Source organism: Haliotis cracherodii, unplaced genomic scaffold (assembly GCF_022045235.1).
Source record: "Haliotis cracherodii isolate W230 unplaced genomic scaffold, xgHalCrac1.p SCAF_26, whole genome shotgun sequence".
NCBI lineage: Eukaryota > Metazoa > Mollusca > Gastropoda > Lepetellida > Haliotidae > Haliotis > Haliotis cracherodii.
Genome location: NW_027266282.1, coordinates 2,948,269 through 2,969,397, shown reverse-complemented (window position 1 = coordinate 2,969,397; position 21,129 = coordinate 2,948,269). Strand labels below are relative to the sequence as shown.

The 21,129-nt window shown below is 41.6% G+C and overlaps 1 protein-coding gene across 1 annotated transcript; it reads left to right on the top strand.

Annotated features, from left to right (window-relative positions):
* The first annotated feature begins 212 nt into the window (after positions 1 to 212).
* Positions 213 to 18,647, top strand: LOC139472973 (cubilin-like). The gene is made up of 27 exons (XM_071255462.1): positions 213 to 290; positions 962 to 995; positions 1,711 to 1,959; positions 2,322 to 2,414; positions 3,033 to 3,452; positions 3,832 to 4,077; positions 5,005 to 5,097; positions 5,342 to 5,440; positions 5,747 to 5,791; positions 6,109 to 6,360; positions 7,068 to 7,160; positions 7,668 to 7,931; positions 8,156 to 8,248; positions 10,099 to 10,347; positions 10,896 to 10,979; positions 11,483 to 11,710; positions 12,028 to 12,162; positions 12,540 to 12,590; positions 12,893 to 13,144; positions 13,643 to 13,735; positions 14,225 to 14,488; positions 14,763 to 14,855; positions 16,021 to 16,269; positions 16,588 to 16,674; positions 16,998 to 17,225; positions 17,492 to 17,595; positions 18,588 to 18,647. The coding sequence occupies exons 1-26, from the start codon at positions 213 to 215 to the stop codon at positions 17,593 to 17,595; spliced, it is 4,176 nt and encodes a 1,391-aa protein (XP_071111563.1). The 3' UTR covers positions 18,588 to 18,647.
* The last annotated feature ends 2,482 nt before the right edge of the window (positions 18,648 to 21,129 follow it).

Genomic DNA, 21,129 nt, shown 5'->3' with positions numbered 1-21,129 from the left:
CCATCAGTGTGGATATCTAAGCTTGAAGGTAGCAGGTGAACCATCTACCAGGAGCAGATGTTCAAGCAAATGTGCCTTTATGCTGAAGTGTTTCGTCATGTTCTATTGACAAACATTTTTGTCTAACATGTTTTTGGGGTGCATTCAACAGGTGCTTGTTCTGTGAATAGGTATAAATGCAGCTACATTTCGCAGTATTCAACACATGCAACATGTATGTACCAGGCATGATTTGCTTTACTTTGGTAGTGAGCCTTCTTTTGGCTCAGACTGAAGGCAGGGCTTTCAATGTGAGTATATTTCCTCGAATAGCATTTTACACATGTAGAAATAGGCATGATGATAAAACTGTTAGAACAATCTGAACAGTAAACTGGCAAAGAGTGGAACTTTTTTAAGAATCTGTTTTGATAGATGACTGGCAGCTTGTATTTATACCTTGAATTAGGATCAGGTGATAGGGCGCATCTCGCACCGAGACGTGTCTTACAAAGTTGACTTCAGGTTTCTGGAAGTTTTTGCAATATGTGTTTGTATGATAAGTATAATGCCTCTTTCGGGTTTGAAGTAGGTGACTACAGTGAGGGCATTTAGCCACAAAACCATGCAAGTCGCCAACCATATACTTGGCCTTTGCATTAAATATGTAACACATACGTCATTAGCCTATCTCGTCCATCCCATGCTGTATGTACAAAAGTTTATCATAGACACATTCACTACTGACAGTTTCTGCTCTTGTTCATATAAAAAAGAGTTATTATATACACTATTCTTATCCTTTCTTAATTTGAATCGTGAAGTGTGTTTAAGGACATTAATAATTATGTTAATTGCACAATATTAGCGTGTGTGCCAAGCCGTTTGCTTAGACTGGGGATGTCTGTATAATCATTTGAAAAGTATGGTTGATAGGAAAGATTATGTGATTAAATACACCATTGTTTGTTTTTTGCCACAGAACGTTCAATCACGTGAGCGTCGACAAACATCCGGTAAGCACTAGCATTCATTTAAGAACTGTGGGGGGCACGGGTGGCCCAGTCGTCTAAGGCGCCGCGATTCTCTGTAGAGTTACGTCCCTTGGGCACGCCAGAAACCTATGATTGTGGGTTCGAATCCCGGTTCACCCCAATTATGTTTCTAGGTTTGTCAGCACTATACCCGTGCTCGTGGGTTTCACCGAAGCGGTAAACGTCTGAGACCTGCACCTGCATCACTTCGGGCTTTCCTCCCACATTAAGCTGACACGCCGCGATGTAACTGGAATACTGTTAAAAGCGGCGTTAAAACCCAACTCACTCACTCACTTTAAGAACTGTGAGCAATGCGTTTGCGCGTTTATGTAGGTATAAACGTACACTCCAAGGCGAAGACCATACCTAAATCAAGTTTGCGTAACTTATCTTTGGATGTAAACTTATTGAAGTCAATTATCGAAAGCCCAATCCCCTCAAACCCCTACCCACAAACCCATTTCTCTGTGGCTAAAGTGCTCTTGGGAACAAGATGTATGTCATTTCTAAATAGAACTTTAAGATCTAAACAGTATCATCGAGACCATTCTATTACGGCTAAGTAAACACCATACCATTGGTATACAATTATCAGGAACATGGCAACACGTTGTTAAACTAGATTATAAAGATAACATGTATTAGTTAGTTGTCGATCATTAGTTTGTATGGTTAAAACACGTTCCTTCCACAGGTTGTGATGGAGGAACGAGGTATGACTACTTCGGGCCAATTTCCACCAACATTGGCGGCGAGTACGGCAACAACGAGAACTGCTGCTGGGACATCGTGCCTGACGTTCAGGGGACATGGACAATCACATTCCAGTTTAGTTCGTTTGACGTGGAAAGTAGCTCTGGTTGTATATATGATGCCCTCACATTCGACACGGACGATGGGCCTGTGAAGGAGTGCGGACAGAAGACGGATTTCTCAAGGACATGTGAGTACTATGTTCAATAATGTCCATATGTGCAGATATAATAGTAGACATAATAGTCAAAGCATGGAAAAACAGTAACAGGCTTTGTATGTAATCGGTTCTATTCGGATAGTAGGTAGTGTTACACTGACACCTAACGTCATGAACGAGTAGGTAATCCAGGTATAAGTGCATCATAGTATTACCTGCATTGTCATTCCGTTGCCCCCCCCCCCCCCCCCCCCCCCCTTCCTGCCGAAAGGAACAACTATTCCAGATTCCCAATTTGCTTTGTGATTCACTGTGAACAGATGTTTGCTGTTTTCTTGTTCCTATCTCACAATGCTGTCCCTGTACTTTTAGTAGATTTTTATGTATTTCAGTCGTGGTAAATGGCAGTCAGTTCGAAGTGTGTTTCAGCAGCGACAGCTCCGTCACCGGCCAAGGGGTCAGTGGAGCCTACAGCATAGACACAGGTGAGTAGAATAGTCCACTGTTGTAGACTAACTAATAATCGACACACTGTCTTTTTGCTATTCTGTAAATAAAGCTTCACACCTCAGCCAGGCGAATGAATATCAATTCGACTATTGTTGAGGTGAGGTGAAATGGGGTTTAACGTCGCGTCCAAGATTATTGCACTTATATAGCGACGTGCATTCACGTGTGTGTGGCTGCTTGAACTAGACCGGACTGATGCCGATTTATAGTGCTAGCTCACTGAGATACCATGCGGCAGTTTAACATGAATACCCCGCTCAGACACAGCATACTGACTCCGAGCCGACCAGTCCTTGTTTTAGCCCCTTAATGCCGAGCGGGTAACAACAAGTACCATCTTTTAACGTCTATTGGTATGACGCGGCCGGGGATCGAACTCCGGACCTTCCACTCTCCGGGCGGACGCTCTACCACTAGACGACGGAGGCGGTCAATTCGAATATTGTAACATCGAATTTATTGTTCTTTAGTTCGAACAAGTCTATATTTTTATTCTTTCAGAACGTTTGATACGTCAATTTGTCTCAAATGTTCACGTTAATTATAACCATACTTCACTTACAAAACATAACAAGTTGCACACTTTATTGCAGTGAACGTCGACGCAACATCCAACCCTGCCTACACCACAGCCTACCCTGACTACACCACATCCACAGCCTACCCTTACTATTCCACAGCCTACCCTTACTATTCCACAGCTTACCCTTACTATTCCACAGCCTACCCTTACTATTCCACAGCCTACCCTTACTATTCCACAGCCTACCCTTACTATTCCACAGCCTACCCTTACTATTCCACAGCCTACCCTGACTATGCCATATACTACTCTGACTACACCACATCCTACCCTGACTACGCCACAGCCTACCCTGACTACGTCACATCCTACCCTGACTACGCCACAGCCTACCCTGACTACGCCACAACCTACCCTGTCTACATCACATCCTACCCTGAATACGCCACAGCATACCCTGAGTATCCACAAGAACCAGTCACAACTTCAGGTAAGTTATAATCAAGCAAGTCCAGTTCATCAACGACATCACAACATGAAAGATTACCCTTTTGGGATATCCTGTTGAAATACGAAGCTTGCCGTACGAGGCGAGTCAGTGGACCGGGTGATCAGGCCATGTGATTGCCAGTAATTGTATCCGATCTTAATCCGGCCAAGACACAATTATGTATAGTGCTGGAATATATCGATGTGTGGCCTTAAAACAACAAATCACAGCTTGATTAGTCAGTGACGTGTGTTGAGAGAGTTTTCGTCATGATAATGTGACCTGTTGATTAAATAGGTCTATTCACTCAACAGGATGTGCTGGGGAGCAAGTATTTAGCTATTATGGATATTTCACAATATAAATGTTTCTTGTCCAGGTAATACTACCTACTATGGCAACCATGGCAGCATCAGTATCAACGCTGACGGCAACTACGAAAACAGCCAGGACGTCTGTTACTCCCTTCACCCAAGCTTCACCGGGTCGGGCGTTATCACCTTCGTCTTCAACGTGTTTGACATCGAGGAGGCCACCGGCTGCGTGTTTGACTACATTGAGTTTGATGGCATTGACAAAAAACTGAGGGAGTGTGGCACTGTAGATGCGGGGACCCAGAGAGAGTGTGAGTTGACGGCTATTTTTTTATCTGATTGAATACAGAAGTTTCTGAAAAAAGCCAAGTGCGTGCTTCATGTATAAGATACCACAAGCTTAATAGTTTCTGGAAAACACGATTCCGTTGGATGTTCATCAGATACAGTCGTTTAATACATACTACACAACGTTTGTCAGGGAGAGGAAGTATAGAGGAAGGGCTTGTATGTAATTGATTACTCGGATATGTTGACATGCGAATAGCATTCATATTGCCACGAACTGCAACATGTGCACCTTCATTACAAGTTGATTACATATAAATTCACAGTTCAATAAGCTGTTGTAATCACAATATGAAATGTTTCAGTATCCCTTTCATATGATGAGTGGTATAGACTGTTGCAATGAGCAATATTCCAGCTGTCTGACTCCGGTCTGTGAATAATCGAGTCTCGACCAGGCAATCCAGTGATTGGCATCATGAGCATCGATCCACGCTATTGGGATCAATGACATGCTTCAACCAAGTCAGCGAGCCTGACCACCGGATCGCGTTAGTTGAATCTTACGACAAGCAAAGTCGCCTTTTATGGCAAACATGGGTTGATGAAGACCTAGTCTACACCGGATCTTCACGGGTCTGGTGTAGACTGATGCTGAACATGCATACCTTCATCCTGATCTCTATAGCCATGTTTCACACACTGATCTAGCGCCTAGACTACTTCACATCTTTACTATAAAGTGAGGCAGGCGAAGCACCAGTGGAGGGACGATCGTTCTGTGGGTTTGTTCCATGAATGCCTCTGCATACTGCAAACATACGTTGATATTCGTTTGATATAGAGTTTAAAAAAATGGTTGTATGTAAAATTTGATATAGCTTCCAAGTCGCGCATCCAGCACGTCTGTGGTGGCTTCCTCTCACATATGATGTTGTTTGTACCTTCAGTTGAATTCCACGACGGTCGTTTCAATGTTTGCTTCCACTCCGATGGATCAGTGACAGGACGGGGTGTCCAGGCCACGTATTCCATGAATCCAGGTAAATACCTGACACACTCCACCAGAGGAGGGTGAATCATTGATGGGGATATGTTATGATTATAGAGCTCGATTCGCATCATGGTTTCAAACAAACACAGTACGGATATAGCCAAGACAATAATGAAGTGTTGACAATAACGTATATCAAGGATTCGTATGTAGATAGTAGATACGTACACACCGAGATCATACGTATGTTGTTTCGTATCACGTATTAACATGTTATTTGTCACACTTTGCAGTTCGAAGGGTTGAATCTGTTGAGACAACACCATATCCAGTGGACGTTATCTTCAACGCAACGATGTCAACTAATTTCACAGAAGCAACAACGCTACCAGGTACTCTAAGTGTACTATGTAATATAATGCCAGATACCAATAGAAGGATTTCCCATATATGGCATAATGAGATCCATCCCGACCAAGTTATTTGGCGTTACTGTGAACTTTCTTAATCAGTGTAGCTCTTGTGAAATTGAAGTTATGCCCGAAAAAGAAAAACTCAAAACAATATGCTGTGAAGAAATTGTCGTTTTCTGTCACGCCAACATTGTATGATTACGAAATATTCATCAAACGTTGCTCTTCAATCGAATGTACTTGTCATTTTTATTCATATGTGTTTCACCTGTGTGTGTTGGACAGTGAATATAACCGTGAATGCTACAAGTCTCTCCGACACCGAGGACAGTGAGTACAACTTCTTGTTGTCAAATTAGGTACACTTTAAGATAGTGAAAATTAAATTATGCACACGATAGTTGAGAACAAGGGACATTGTATGGGATTATTTTCATTAATTCAGGTCATCACTGTATGAGCTTTAAACATGTGGGAATTGTATACCCTTCGTCCATTCCCATGTTGAAATTTCAGACCATTCAGATGAGTATTTCCGTAATCTGATTTAAAGTTAGTTGTCAATATATATTTATACATACAGTGTATGCATTGTTATTGATATTCTACACATATAACAATTCCCTTCTAACGTCCCATCACGACAGATACCTGCACCGAAGTCCTGACATCAGATGTTGGCACCCTGACAAGCCCCGGCAATGGCAGCTACGCCAACAACGTACAGTGTGTCACTGTCATCACAGGCCCCAGTGTACCATACACCTTGGTCCTCAGCTTCACAACGTTTGACCTCGAGGACTCTTCATCCTGTAGATACGACTACCTGGAGGTTGATATGGGCGAGGGAAACAGCCAGAAGGGATGTGGATCAAGCTGGGACAACAGAACAGTGGAGTGTCAGTCATACATTAATGTCATACATACATCTTACATCTCACCTCTAGTACAGACATATGCTTAAAATATCATCAGACAAAAGTTTTGAAACTGTATAAAAAAGGGCTTTAATTTGTAGTTTAAATATAGTGTAAATCAGAGATCCATCTGCAATTGGAAAACACACGGCTGCTTGTTCTGTGCTGCATCCAGTGCAATGGCCCCTGCAAGACACAAACTGAGATAAGTTGAGCTAATATAATAATGCCCTCTTTTGCCTTTATGAAAATGGAAATTATCAATTGAAATTGATTTATCCATCAAAAGAAATATAACTGTAACACTCCTGTAGAGTTAAATGTGATCTGATCGAGTGCTCCCATCTAGTCTGTAATATGCCAAGGACAACATGGCGCTGTGCTCAACACAAGCACACATAACCTGCCTGGAAGGGCTGATTCCTCACACAGGATTCCAGTCTAAAAACAGAAGTTGATTAAAAACTTATCTGTGTCAGGGATACACTTATTTCTTTTTTATTTTCAAATTGTCAAAGTTTGCATTCATTTTTTTAGCTGTATGTGCAAACATGAGACCAAATGCTAAATGGCTCCCACCCACTCCCACCTTCCACAGCATCACCTTGAAACTTCGACAAACGGCTTCTAGTTATGATTGTATGTTCAGGTCTTTGTAGTCAATCCAGTACCACCATTGATGATTGCAGACTCATCAGATGGCGGTAACGTCACACTGACGTTCTCTTCTGACTCCAGTCAGACAGGAGCGGGATACATCGCAACTTACACCATTCAACCAAGTAAGCAATCATTAATATGTTAACTTTACAAGTCAGCGACAGGCAACACTTGTAATGGTTCAAAACTTCTACCCCTACACCGAACTTCAAATGTACTAACTATTAAGCTCATTCCATACAATACCAAATGGAGTGTGTCCAATAATAAGTGTACTTGTTAAAATAACATATATATAGACTGAGAACATTGTAATACAATATATTTTCCAAAGTCTGTGATTGTATTAAGACATGATTTCTGTGCCGAGTTAAATCAATTTCATACACACCTGAATGTAATTATCTCTTTATTATTCATGCTGTATAATGTAGGTGTTGTGAAGAAGTAGTGTCATTCATATTGAACACCGTACCCTGTAGCTAACAGAGTAAACACGACGTGAACAACGTTATTCATGCGCCATCAAAGCTGGAGAGTATAGGCGAAACCACTATCACATATGTGCGGTTCATGAATTTATATCAAGTTTCTTACCACGAACCAAATTTACTATTTGTGCCAATCAGGAGGTGTTCCTTCCTTGAGTGATGGCGACTGTTTGTACATCAACTCCAACGTCTCGGCGGGAGTTATCCAAAGTCTCCCCGGTACCGGCAGTGACTACACCAACAACATGGACTGCACGTACGAGTTCACTCGCAATACCCCCTTCTATCTGGACATCAACTTCATCGCCCTCGACACAGAGTCTTCGAGCAACTGCGGCTACGACTACGTCCAGGTTGGGGATGATAAATACTGTGGTAGCGATTTGCCCAACGCAACGAGAGGTAAGTATCCATGAACAATTGTCAGTATTCGAAACATTTTCTTTTTGTATTGGTGAACTGTCAGGCGTTTGGAACCAAGATAAGAACAACAGCTGTCGCTACTTCAAAAAGACATAAAGTTTACAAATAAGTTTTATGATGCCATGAAAACTGGCCTGAGAAAACTAATATAACTTGTATTTATTTTGTATTAACCCTAAGGGTATATGATGTCTTTCCTTCAGTGTCGGTACAAGGTGGATCAGCAATCATCCGCTTCAGAAGTGACAGCAGTGTTACAGGAAAGGGCTTTGTGGCTTTGTTCACTATTGAAGAGCGTAAGTATCAATAAAGGCACGTGTTCAGCATGCATACCAGTATATCAAATCTCCGAGGACGTTAAGGTTCTTAAGACGGTATGCAGCAAAAATATACCTGATCTAAAAGAGTGCTGCTAAAGTTAAACAGATAGTATGACAAATTCAGCATGTGTATAGCATCTAACTTCCACATTAAGGAGGCAGAGTTACGGTTGATCGGCTTATATGTCAGAGTCACCTGTGCATCATGAACATATCTCATATACGAGTAGGAGGGCAGAGCAGGTTGTAAAAATGGTTCACAGGTGTGCATAAACAAACCTCATTTATGAGGACAGGGATAGAATGTAAACATAGTACACTCGTGTGCATCATAAACATACCCCATCTAGGGGGCAGGGCTAGGGTTGTAAAGGTGGTACACTTGTGTGCATCATAAACACACCTCATCTAGGGGGCAGGGCTAGGGTTGTAAAGGTGGTACACTTGTGTGCATCATAAACATACCTCATCTAGGGGGCAGGGCTGGGGTTGTAAAGGTGGTACACGCGTGTGCATCATAAACACACCTCATCTAGGGGGCAGGGCTAGGGTTGTAAAGGTGGTACACTCGTGTGCATCATAAACATACCCCATCTAGGGGGCAGGGCTGGGGTTGTAAAGGTGGTACACGCGTGTGTATCATAAACATACCCCATCTAGGGGGCAGGGCTGGGGTTGTAAAGGTGGTACACTCGTGTGCATCATAAACATACCTCATCTAGGGGGCAGGGTTAGGGTTGTAAAGATGGTACACTCGTGTGCATCATAAACATACCTCATCTAGGGGGCAGGGCTAGGGTTGTAAAGGTGGTACACTCGTGTGCATCATAAACATACCCCATCTAGGGGGCAGGGCTGGGGTTGTAAAGGTGGTACACTCGTGTGCATCATAAACATACCCCATCTAGGGGGCAGGGCTGGGGTTGTAAAGGTGGTACACTCGTGTGCATCATAAACATACCTCATCTAGGGGGCAGGGTAAGGGTTGTAAAGATGGTACACTCGTGTGCATCATAAACATACCTCATCTAGGGGGCAGGGCTAGGGTTGTAAAGGTGGTACACTCGTGTGCATCATAAACATACCCCATCTAGGGGGCAGGGCTAGGGTTGTAAAGGTGGTACACTCGTGTGCATCATAAACACACCTCATCTAGGGGGCAGGGCTGAGGTTGTAAAGGTGGTACACCCGTGTGATTCATAAAAATACCTCATCTAGGGGGCAGGGCTGGGGTTGTAAAGGTGGTAGGGTCGACATTTGTGTGCATCGTGAACATAACACATTTGGAAGGACAGTGTTAGGGTTGTTCAATGGGATTCATGTAACTATAATGTAAATACGACATGTTGAAGATGCATAGTAGATTCTTATAGCATGGATATATTTCCTTTATCAACCTTTTGTGATGATCTTTGTCCCAAACCCAATCACAATTCCAAATGTATCAACACACAAATATGTTCCAAAGTGGATCGTTAATTTGAGAACGTGGCGAGTGTTTCCAACCGTCCAATTGATACTCGTGAATGTGTGTGTTCTGCATCACAATGTGTTGATTGAATGTTAGTAACAAAATCAATGAGGACGTTATTGTCTGAGACAATTTAGATAAACCGATTTTGTTGTGCAAGCCAGTACTTCGGCTAGTTGTATATTGACTTTTAACATGATGTATATTTTAGTTATAGGTGCGATGTCATATTTCTTTAGTCAATTACGTGGCGCTATAACTAGGATAGTCATGAATAATTACCTTTGAGTAGTATTCATTTAAGCTCTTTAATTAAACCCCGTAAGTAAGTTATCGTTTTATTCTGAAATTCCAGACTGCAACTCCGAAATTGATGATCTTGAGGGCACTTATACCTTGGCCACTGATTCTGAAGATCATTACAAAAACAACCAACACTGTGACATCACTCTCCGCTCTCCCCCCACCCCTCACATCACCACTGTCAACTTTACCCGTTTTGACATCGAGGACGATTCGGGTTGCGACTATGACAGTTTGACAATAACAAGTGATGACGGCACCGAGACACTGTGTGGAGCAAAGGAGTCCTTTATCCGACAATGTAAGATAGTCTTGCTATGTTTTTAAAGTAATTAACCGAGAATGCAAAAATCTCATGGTAACAAACACCAATAAAAGCCTTTGAGGTGCTGTAATGAACAATTGGTAATGATACATCACTTTGTGATTATATTAGCACTGATGTTTGGAAAAATACTGTTTTCTCATGTCAACGTTAACCCTATAGCAAACCGAATGTGTGCTCATCTTATACAACGTGTGTTTTACACCTGGTTCCAGCTGATGTATTGAGTGGAGTAGTTCTATGTCCCTCCTTCGGATAACATCGGTCAGTCAGGGATGTCTGTTGTTGGAGAAACCCCATTGTTTTAAAGTCGATGAGACACGTAATGAGAAACTGTTTTAACCTGTGATTAACATCTAATGTGTTTCGTAAAAAGAGCGTTATATATATCAAGTCTATGATGATCTAAGTCTTTTTTTTGGTAAGCATTTAGAGAGACTATGGTGATTACATATTCATACGAGTAAAACAGTATTTTTGAGACTGTTTGCCTGCTATTACCTATATGTATTAATGTTTTGTAGACACTGGGCCTGTTGACATGACGTTTACCAGTGACGGAAGTGTTGTGCGTAGCGGTTTCTCCTTCAGTTATGTCACTGAAATTGGTACGTACATTCATGTTCATTATCTCAGTTTCATGTGTCTATCATTTCAGTTTCACGTGTCCATTATCTCGGTTTCACGTGTCCATTATCTCAGTTTCACATGTCCATTATCTCAGTTTCACGTGTCCACTATCTCAGTTTCACGTGTCCATTATCTCAGTTTCACGTGTCCATTATCTCAGTTTCACGTGTCCACTATCTCAGTTTCACGTGTCCACTATCTCAGTTTCACGTGTTCACTATCTCAGTTTCACGTGTCCACTATCTCAGTTTCACGTGTCCATTATCTCAGTTTCAAATGTGCATTATCGTAGTTTTACATACCTATGATCTCAGTTCACGTGTGCATTATCTGAGTTTCCTGTCGTAATGTAGACTAAAATAGGTTTCAAATGAATAATCACTGTGCTTCTACACCCGTTGCTGCGCATGATCAAGCATACTTACTTCTTCATCAGTTCATGATATTCGATGAAACTATTCTTGATTTGCGCCTGTTTCAGTCTACTGCAATGCAACTATAAACGCCCCGTCCGGAACCTTTGAGTCGCTTCCCGGTGGTTACGAGAACAACATGTATTGCACCTACACCATCAACACCCCCGGTCCTGGTGACCTCGTCTTCACCTTCCCAATGTTTGACGTTGAGTCAGGCAGTAGCTGCCGATACGACGCTGTTGAAATGGCAGGAGACAAGCTGTGTGGATCAAACATCCAAGAGAAGACGTACAGTGAGTAGCATTTGAATATGCATTGTGTCCACGCGTCTAAACCATTCACAAAGGGTTGCTCCGTTTCCCACTTTCTACACACTATCACTATAAGATAACACCTGCCTGTCTCATGTCTCTGGAATCACTTGTGACATGTCACCCTCTTGACTGATACTCACTCACCCACGTATCCTCGCTATTTTTCCGTGAGGCCAAAATAATAAATCTTGGCTTTGCTCTGTGTATAAGTATATGTCTCTCGGAAAAGAACTGTTTGGTTTCTTAAATACTGATTTCCTTTGTTGTGTCATTTAAATGCAAGTTTGTTTTCACAGGTACTGATGGCCATTTCCAGTTCCTCTTTACAAGCGATGGTTCCGTAGCTAAAGATGGTTTTCGAATAGACTTCAACTTCACTCCGGCGGACAACATAACCACATCCCCACTGCCTACGCTACCAACGCTACCAGGTACTATTATTGAGTCGTTGAGGGCTGAGTCAGAGGGCTAACAGGTAGTATGTCATATAAGGATCCGCAATATGGTCATACATATTGTGATTCAGTTCTCTGAGTAGTTCTGCTGGGACGTGAAGTCGTGTGATCTGACTGTCATATTGAGAATATTTTCCTGATTTAGGACTCATGCTTCAACTTTTTATTGGATTTTCTTTTTGCCTCCAAGACAGAAAACCATTAAGCATTGTTCCGGATACAATACATAATTGTTTCATTGATGCAAAATGTTAACATTTAGATTAAACACCTAACAAAGACTTTCATATACTAATTATTTGTGAGGATAATTCTTATCTCTGCTCTTGTCCATGTTTAACATTTCTTTACAGTGACAACACAAACCACCACCCTCCCTGTAACTACATCTTCTCCTGACACTGGTGAGTCTTAATATTTCTTGTAGTGGCACTGACTGCATTGGTCCATATGTGTGTTTATTCAATCTGGAATGACCGCCAGCCAAACCATGTTCTTAGGGACAACGGATCATGGACACACTAAGCCATAATGTATCTGTTCACGGAGTTGTAAATCCATGAATCTATAAATAGTTACCAATATGGCTCTACATATATTATATCCATCAACCATGATATAAGTGGAATACTGTTCAAAGCGACTTTAAACCTCACGCACTCACTCACACGTGCAGCAATTCCTTTGTAACGTCCCATCACGACAGATACCTGCACCCAAGTCCTGACATCAGATGATGGCGCCCTGACAAGCCCAGGCAATGGCAGCTACGCCAACAACGTGCAGTGTGTCACTGTCATCACAGGCCCCAGTGTACCATACACCTTGGTCCTCAGCTTCACAACGTTTGACCTCGAGGACTCATCCACCTGTAGATACGACTACCTGGAGGTTGATATGGGCGAGGGAAACAGCCAGAAGGGATGTGGATCAACATGGGACAACAGAACAGTGGAGTGTCAGTCTCACACATTTGTTACATCTTAAATCTCACTTCTGGTTCACCGGTGTAATTAGAAATGCGTTAGTCCAGCATGCAAGTTACATATTAGTCGAATTAACAATTGTCACTCTCAAAAGTACGACGGAAGTCAGTGAAAAGGAGCTAACTATAGAATTTGTAAATCCGTCTGAAAATAGTTAACTTTCAGGTATTGCATGTGTTTCATCAACAATGATAGTTATGTCTGTGGGTGGGCCAGGCTCATCTATGACACAAACATAAGTGTGCGTGTTTCACCTTTGTGATGAAACTCTCGAAAGATGCAGAGTTGGTAACCTGCGACACAAGAAACATTGACGCGTGATTGATTCCTATAAATCTTTAACATAAGGAAATAATATATGTTAAGTAAAAAGAGCGATGAACACGTACGAAGCAGTTTGAAAGGTGTTTCAAAATATCAAATTAAGTTATATTCTCAGCTGTACTCAATGCAATAGGTTGATTTTTCAGACACGTCAGATGGAGGTAACGTCACTGTGACATTTTCTTCTGACTCCAGTCAGACAGGAGCAGGGTACAGCGCCACCTACACCATCCTGCCAAGTAAGCCAAATTCATCGGTATTGGTTCTAAACGCGACATTTACGCGGGGGTATCGGATATTAATATCATTCTGTGACATTGAGGCCAAATGCATCTTCAGGCTACACACGTACCTATCAGCAGAACCGAAACTAGCCACCGGTACCTATGTTACTTCAGTTGCCAAAAAGAAAAGAAAACAAAAGGAAACAATATGGCTTCCCGATCCAACTCTAACATATGTTCAAGTGTAGGATTTAGAAATATGGGGATTTTGTTTAAAGATATTTTTAAAGAGGATACATACAATGAAGGAATCTACTGATCAAATTACAATGGCAATAACAATTTCTTTTCTGCCAATCAGACGAGTCAACACGACGTGAACAACGTTATTAATGTACCATCCAAGCTGGAGAGTATAGGTGAAACCACTATTACATATGTGCGGTTCATGAATTTATATCAAGTTTCTTACCACGAACCAAATTTACTATTTGTGCCAATCAGGAGGTGTTCCTTCCTTGAGTGATGGCGACTGTTTGTACATCAACTCCAACGTCTCGGCGGGAGTTATCCAAAGTCTCCCCGGTACCGGCAGTGACTACACCAACAACATGGACTGCTCATACGAGTTCACTCGCAATACCCCCTTCTATCTGGACATTAACTTCATCGCCCTCGACACAGAGTCTTCGAGCGGCTGCCGCTACGACTACGTCCAGGTTGGGGATGATAAATACTGTGGAAGCGATTTGCCCAACGCAACGAGAGGTAAGTGGGGATGATAAATACAGTGGAAGCGATTTTCCAAAAGCAACGAGAGGTAAGAGTCCATGTACTACTGCAGTATTCGAAACATTTTCTTTTTGTATTGGTGAACTGTTAAACCTTGAAACAAATATTAGAGCAACAGGTAACATAACTGGAAAAAAAAGACATAAAGTTAAAAATAAGTTCTATGATGCCATGTAGATTCTTGGCCTGAGAAAACAAATATAACTTGATATTTTGTATTAACCCTGAGGTTATGATGTCTTTCCTTCAGTGTCGGCACAAGGTGGATCAGCCATCATCCGCTTCAGAAGTGACAGCAGTGTTACAGGAAAGGGCTTTGTGGCTTTGTTCACTATTGAAGAGCGTAAGTATCAATATATTCCTCTGTAAACCACGAACATACATATCTACATTGAAACACAATACCGAAGTTTAACATGGATACCTCACTAAGACACAGTATAATGATTCCGAGCCGACCAGCCCTTGTTACATCTCCTCATGCTGAACGCCATGCAGGGCACCGTCTTTATACGATTTTGACATACGTATCATTGTTTTATCTCAGGAAATAAGAATGTAGAAATTATTAACTCATAGATCAGCCAAAAACAAAAACCAATGTAATGTGTTACCGAGGTCATATTCGTTCCACCAAACATTTTAACATTTCAGAGCATTGCCAGCATAGCAATAACCCCACCTATAAACATTAATGGACCTCCAATTATAATGTTTAGTTCATGTCGACAATTCAGCGAAAACTACGAGGGACTTCTATTTACAGTAGAGAGCGAATTGGGTTAGACACTGCTTTAAACAGTATTCCAGTTTGTATCAAGGCGTGTCCGTAATATAGTCTTTGTCTTTTGTGATATGTTACGTATACCAAATGGCCCGTGAAGAGTGAGTGAGTAAGGTTTTACGCCGCTTTTAGTAATATTCCAGCAATAATACGGCGGGGGACACCAGAAATGGGCTTCACACATTGTACCCATGTCGGAAATCGAACCCGGGTCTTCGGCGTGACGAGCGAACGCTTTAACCACTAGGCTACCCGACCGCCCGGCCCTTTGGCCCGTGAAGAGGCGACTATGCTTGTCGTTGGATGTGCCCAGCGGGGTCGGGTAGCCATTCCAGCTGACTTGGTTGGTGCATGTTATCGTATCCCAATTGCGTAGATTAATGCTTATGATGATCACTGGATTGTCTGGTCTACAGTCGATTATTTACAGACCGCCGTCATATAGCTGGAATATTGCTGAGTGCGATGTAAAACATTAAACAAAAAAAGAAAAAAAAGAGAAGAATATCAAGAATATCATATGTGATATGTTGCTTAAACCAACTGGCCCATGAAGAGGCGACTGTGCTTCTCATAGGAGGTGCATAATTGGGATCGGGTGGTCAGGCTCGCTGACTTGGTTGGTGCATGTTATCGTATCCCAATTGCGTAGATCGACGCTCATGATATCAATCACTGGATTGTCTGCTCTACAAAAGTATATCAACTTGTACTGAAATTCCAGACTGCAACTTCGATAGTGAAGATCTTGAGGGCACCTATACCTTGGCCACTGATTCCGAGGATCATTACAGAAACAACCAACACTGTGACATCACTCTCCGGTCTCCTCCCACCCCTCACATCACCACTGTCAACTTCACCCGTTTTGACATCGAGGACGATACTAGTTGCGACTATGACAGTTTGACAGTAACAAGTGATGGCACCACCGAGACACTGTGTGGAGCAAAGGAGTCCTTTATCCGACAATGTAAGATAGTATGTTTAATTAATCGAGAACGCAAAACTCCCATGGTTATAAACACCCACAAAAGCTTCGCTAAGGTGCTGTTTTGGTGACTGCAATAGCATCGATAATAATGTTTAATAACAGCTTTGACGGCAAAGATTTATTTACGCTCAACCTGCAGTTCACATGATTCACATGAACTTTGTATATCTTTAACTGTTCCTCCATACTTACGTTTTGTTGCAGCGAGCATTTTGAGAGATTAAGAAAGTGACGAGTAAAAACAGTATTTTGGACATTCATTGACCTGTATTACCGATATGTGTTGCTGTTTTGTAGACACTGGGCCAACAGTTGACATGGCATTTACCAGTGACGGAAGTGTTGTGCGCAGCGGTTTCGCCTTCAATTATGTCACTGAACTTGGTACGTAAATGCATGTCCATTATCTCAGTTCCACATATCCATTATCTCAGTTTCATGTTCATTATCTCAGTTTTACGTGTCCATTATCTCAGTTTCATGTTCATTATCTCAGTTTCACATGTCCATTATCTCAGTTTCACATGTCCATTATCTCAGTTCCACATATCCATTATCTCAGTTTCATGTTCATTATCTCAGTTTTACGTGTCCATTATCACTTATCAACATTTATATTTTTTTTCTCGTAAGTTTCTCGATTTCATATTAATATTATTATTTTCCTATTACTGCCTTTTATCATTGATGAATAACACCTGTTTCAGTCTACTGCAATGCAACTATAAACGCCACATCCGGAACGTTTGAGTCACAGCCTGGTGGTTACGAGAGCAACATGTACTGCACCTACACCATCAACACCCCCACTGCTGGTGACCTAGTCTTCACCTTCCCATTGTTTGACGTTGAGTCAGGCAGTAGCTGCCGATACGACGCTGTTGAGATGGCAGGAGACAAGCTGTGTGGAACAAACATCCAAGAGAAGACGTACAGTGAGTAGCACACATACGAGTGTAATTTCCTGCATTTCACGTGGCATGTCTTTAACGATTGGGTTCAACATACTCTCCGCACACTATTTCCCTGTCCAGTACCTGAAGAAGTTAGATCAACGGCTATGTGTTGTTCAGACGGAGGGTCTGTGATTCGCGCCTGTTTACTGTTCTCTTTTCTTACCAGTGCACATTGTTTGCAATTCTTCTTTCTATAACACCGATTCCCCTTTTGCCGTTTCTAAGAGGTATTTATCTTGTTCTAGGTACTGATGGTCATTTCCAGTTCGTCTTCACAAGTGATGGATCCGTAAATGGAGAAGGTTTCAAGATAGACTTCACTTTCATCCCTCACGAAATTCAGAATTAGGTAGGAGCATAACCACAACTATCAGGCAGCATTAATATGGTTGTCATTAATCGATGATAATAATGACCTTAGTAATGTTGTTAAATGATCGGATAACTCTACATACACTACATACATTGTTTAGCAATCAACATAAACTTCATATGTTATCTCCCATCAGATGTCTGTTTCCTGCACCTTTAGATCAATAAGAAAATATGGAAATTACAGGCGCAAAGTCAGCTTTGTATTTTGTCTATGACCTTTTTTGGTTTCTGAAGTGTTTCTACAACCCCACGACCGCCCAGTATGATTACTCTCATACTCTGCAGCTGTGCCCGCATGCATTGAGGCGCGCGGTAGTGTTTAGTCACAAGATAACCCAACATTCGTGTGTCGTTTCCTATAATGAGCATAAGCTTCACTAAATGTCAGTAAATATGTTTAGCAATCGACATAAAATTCATATGTTACTCCCATCAGATGTCTGTTGCCTGCAACTTTAGATCAATGAAAAAAATAATAAATTACAGGCACAAAGCAGCTTTGTATTTTATCTATGGCATTTTTCAAATATTCCGATGGATTTCTAAAGTAAGTTTCTACAACCTCACGACCACACAGTGTGATTACTTTCATGCCATGCAGCTGTGCCCACATTCAACACACGATGTAACTGTTTAGTCATACGATAACGCCCAATAGCCCCACAACCCCATGTCGTTTCCTTCAAAGAGCATAACGAAAGTGTCGCGCTGCACTAAACCCATACACATTGATAAGTTCTTGGTCGAAGCAAGGGTTCTGTTACCTTTCTTATTCTTTTAGCTAATAATTGTGGATTTATATCTAGCCAAAAGTCATCATAGTAGTTACCTTCAGATTTATGTCCAACGGTTTGCAAGAAATCTTTTGATTGTTTGAATGCTTTTATAATCAGATTCGTGCTAAATTTGTAATTTGAAGTCAAACTTCTTTCAACGGCATCTAATACATGGTGTTTTTTGTTACAGAGACATGGGTACTTTTTCAAGAGATGGAAGGCATAATCAATAAATCACTTAGATGATAAACATACTGTGTTGTTTCTCTGTACCAGAATGAGCGAGCTGGCATTGTTTTTTACCACAGTCGGTAATATTCAAGCTATTTCAGGACGCCCTATTTTACAAATGAGTCAGGTCAAGATAGACTAGACGTTAATAACATGAGTAAAGATCCATCTGTTGGAGTACTAAAGTGACCATGGCCCACGACAGTTATTAACGACTCCGATACTTTGTCAAAATAAAAAATGCAATTGCAATGTAGCGATAATAAACAAAATAGCATGGACACCACGCCACAGTTCAATCATGTATCATACAACATAAAGGGTGAGGCAGCACACCATGCTGAAGGCTCGGGTTATATTCACCATATAGGCCGGCGTAAAGTCCATTTCTCGTGTCCTCTGTCGCCATAATGCTGGAATATTGCTGAAAGCGGTGTAAAAGCATACTCACTCTCATACAACATGAGTCTTTTGTACAATGTTTTGTATATTTGTGTAACACGTTTCCCATAAGGGAAATCATTACACACTCTGTACACGTTTCAACTGTACGAAATGTACACAACTATTTTGTCAAGAAAAGGACGAAGAAGTTAGTTATGTCAGATTATAAAAATTATCAGAAAACTCACAATGAACTTGGTTTGCCATATAAACAGATGTAAAGCCGTGTCAATAAAAGGAAAAAAGTAGGAACCGTCACAAAGCGCCCAACTTGTACAACGATTCAGACTGACACGAAAGATTCTATTAATATCTCCAATGCTACACTTGGACTTGCCTTGAATTGGGGCGCAAATACACCAAGCGTGGTGGCGTTAGAGCAACGTTTAGGGACAGTAATTCCATCCATAATGTTCACGAATTGAGGTTTTCAATTAGTGTACATTGATGAAACGTGGGTAAACACAAATCATGGACCAACAGTCACCCGCCATCGCATTGCACTGTACGTTCGCACTCATGCGAAATGTTTGATAGTCGGCTGTGAACTTGTCTTCGAGGCCAAGAAATCAGAGTGCGATTACCACCGAGAAATGAATGGAACGGTATTCTTTGAATGGTTTGAACATGAACCTCTTCCAAGGCTGGATAGCCAAAGCGTTATGGTGATGGATAAGGCGGGTTACAATGACATCAGCGCATCGGACCCTATAACCACAACCACAAGCAGTTTCAAAGTCACAACGCGAAAATACCTCACAGCTCGCAATGATCATTTCAAACCATCTGAGAATAAGGTGTTACTTTGAGAAACGCAAACACCATTTAAGTAAACAGACAACTTTACCGCAATTCATGGTCACACTGTCGCAGGAACACCGCCAGTTGAACCTAATTGAACAGATCTAGGCTAACTACAAGGTTTTGTTGCCAGCCACACCACCACTTTTACGTTATCCGATGGAATAGATCTAACATATGCATCATGCATCATGACACTACAGGTTTGGCAAAATGCAGAAGACCACGTCATGTGTATACAGCAGTAGTGTCGTCGGCAGGATGGGGGTTGACGTTAGTCACGTGACTCCTAGTATTGTTCACATATCGGACAGTTCAGAATCAAAATCGAATTGATGTGTGTTAATACTTTTGACACTAACGCTGTGTGTGTGTGAGGCTGCTGGTACTTGTTCTGATTGATGCCGATTTATAGTGCCAGCCCACTGAGATACCATGCCGCAATTTAACATGAAGACCCCCACCCAGACACAGTATACTGACTCTGTGTCCTTGTTTTAGCTCCTTTAATGCCGAGCGCCAGACAGGGTAGTAATCTTGTAACGCTCCACCTCTATACAATAGAGGCAGTCTTTAGTTTTGAAAGGTGGAAAGCTGTGGTTCTGCTGTTGGTACGCGCACGTTAGCTTAGCGCTTTTAGTCAATATCCCGGCGTCCCCAAAATTATTCAACATTTTTTGTGAAGGTGTTTTTAAAACGTCATAATTCCTAGTATGGTGGCTTAATGCTCTCAAAGTAGTATCAAACAAAATCTGTGATCAGCTAGTTATTATACTGTCCTTCGATAAAAGGATTGTATACAGTCTAAATATGTTTGTTCCAGGTATTTTGGCAGGCACGCAGCCCCTACACACACACACACGCACGCACGCACGCACGCACGCACACGCACGCACGCACACACACACACACGAACACGCGCACACACACACACACATACACACATACACACATGGTTTGGAAGTTATGATAGTGACAATCTTTAACACTTCAACACTTATTGGTATATAGTTACAACATGGTTAATTTTATTACGTCTAAAGTTTGGCGTTTTTCGGTGTTTGTAAGATTACTGATATGGCATAATTGGTATTAAACACTTATCTACGTATTTAAGCTGGCAATACAACTCAGTATTAATAACCGTTTGTGTTTTGAATTGCAGCTTTCAATATAAAAATAAATTCAAAGGACACAAGTCATATTTCGATTTTGTACGACAGATGATAACCCCGTTGTCCACATTTAAGCTGTAT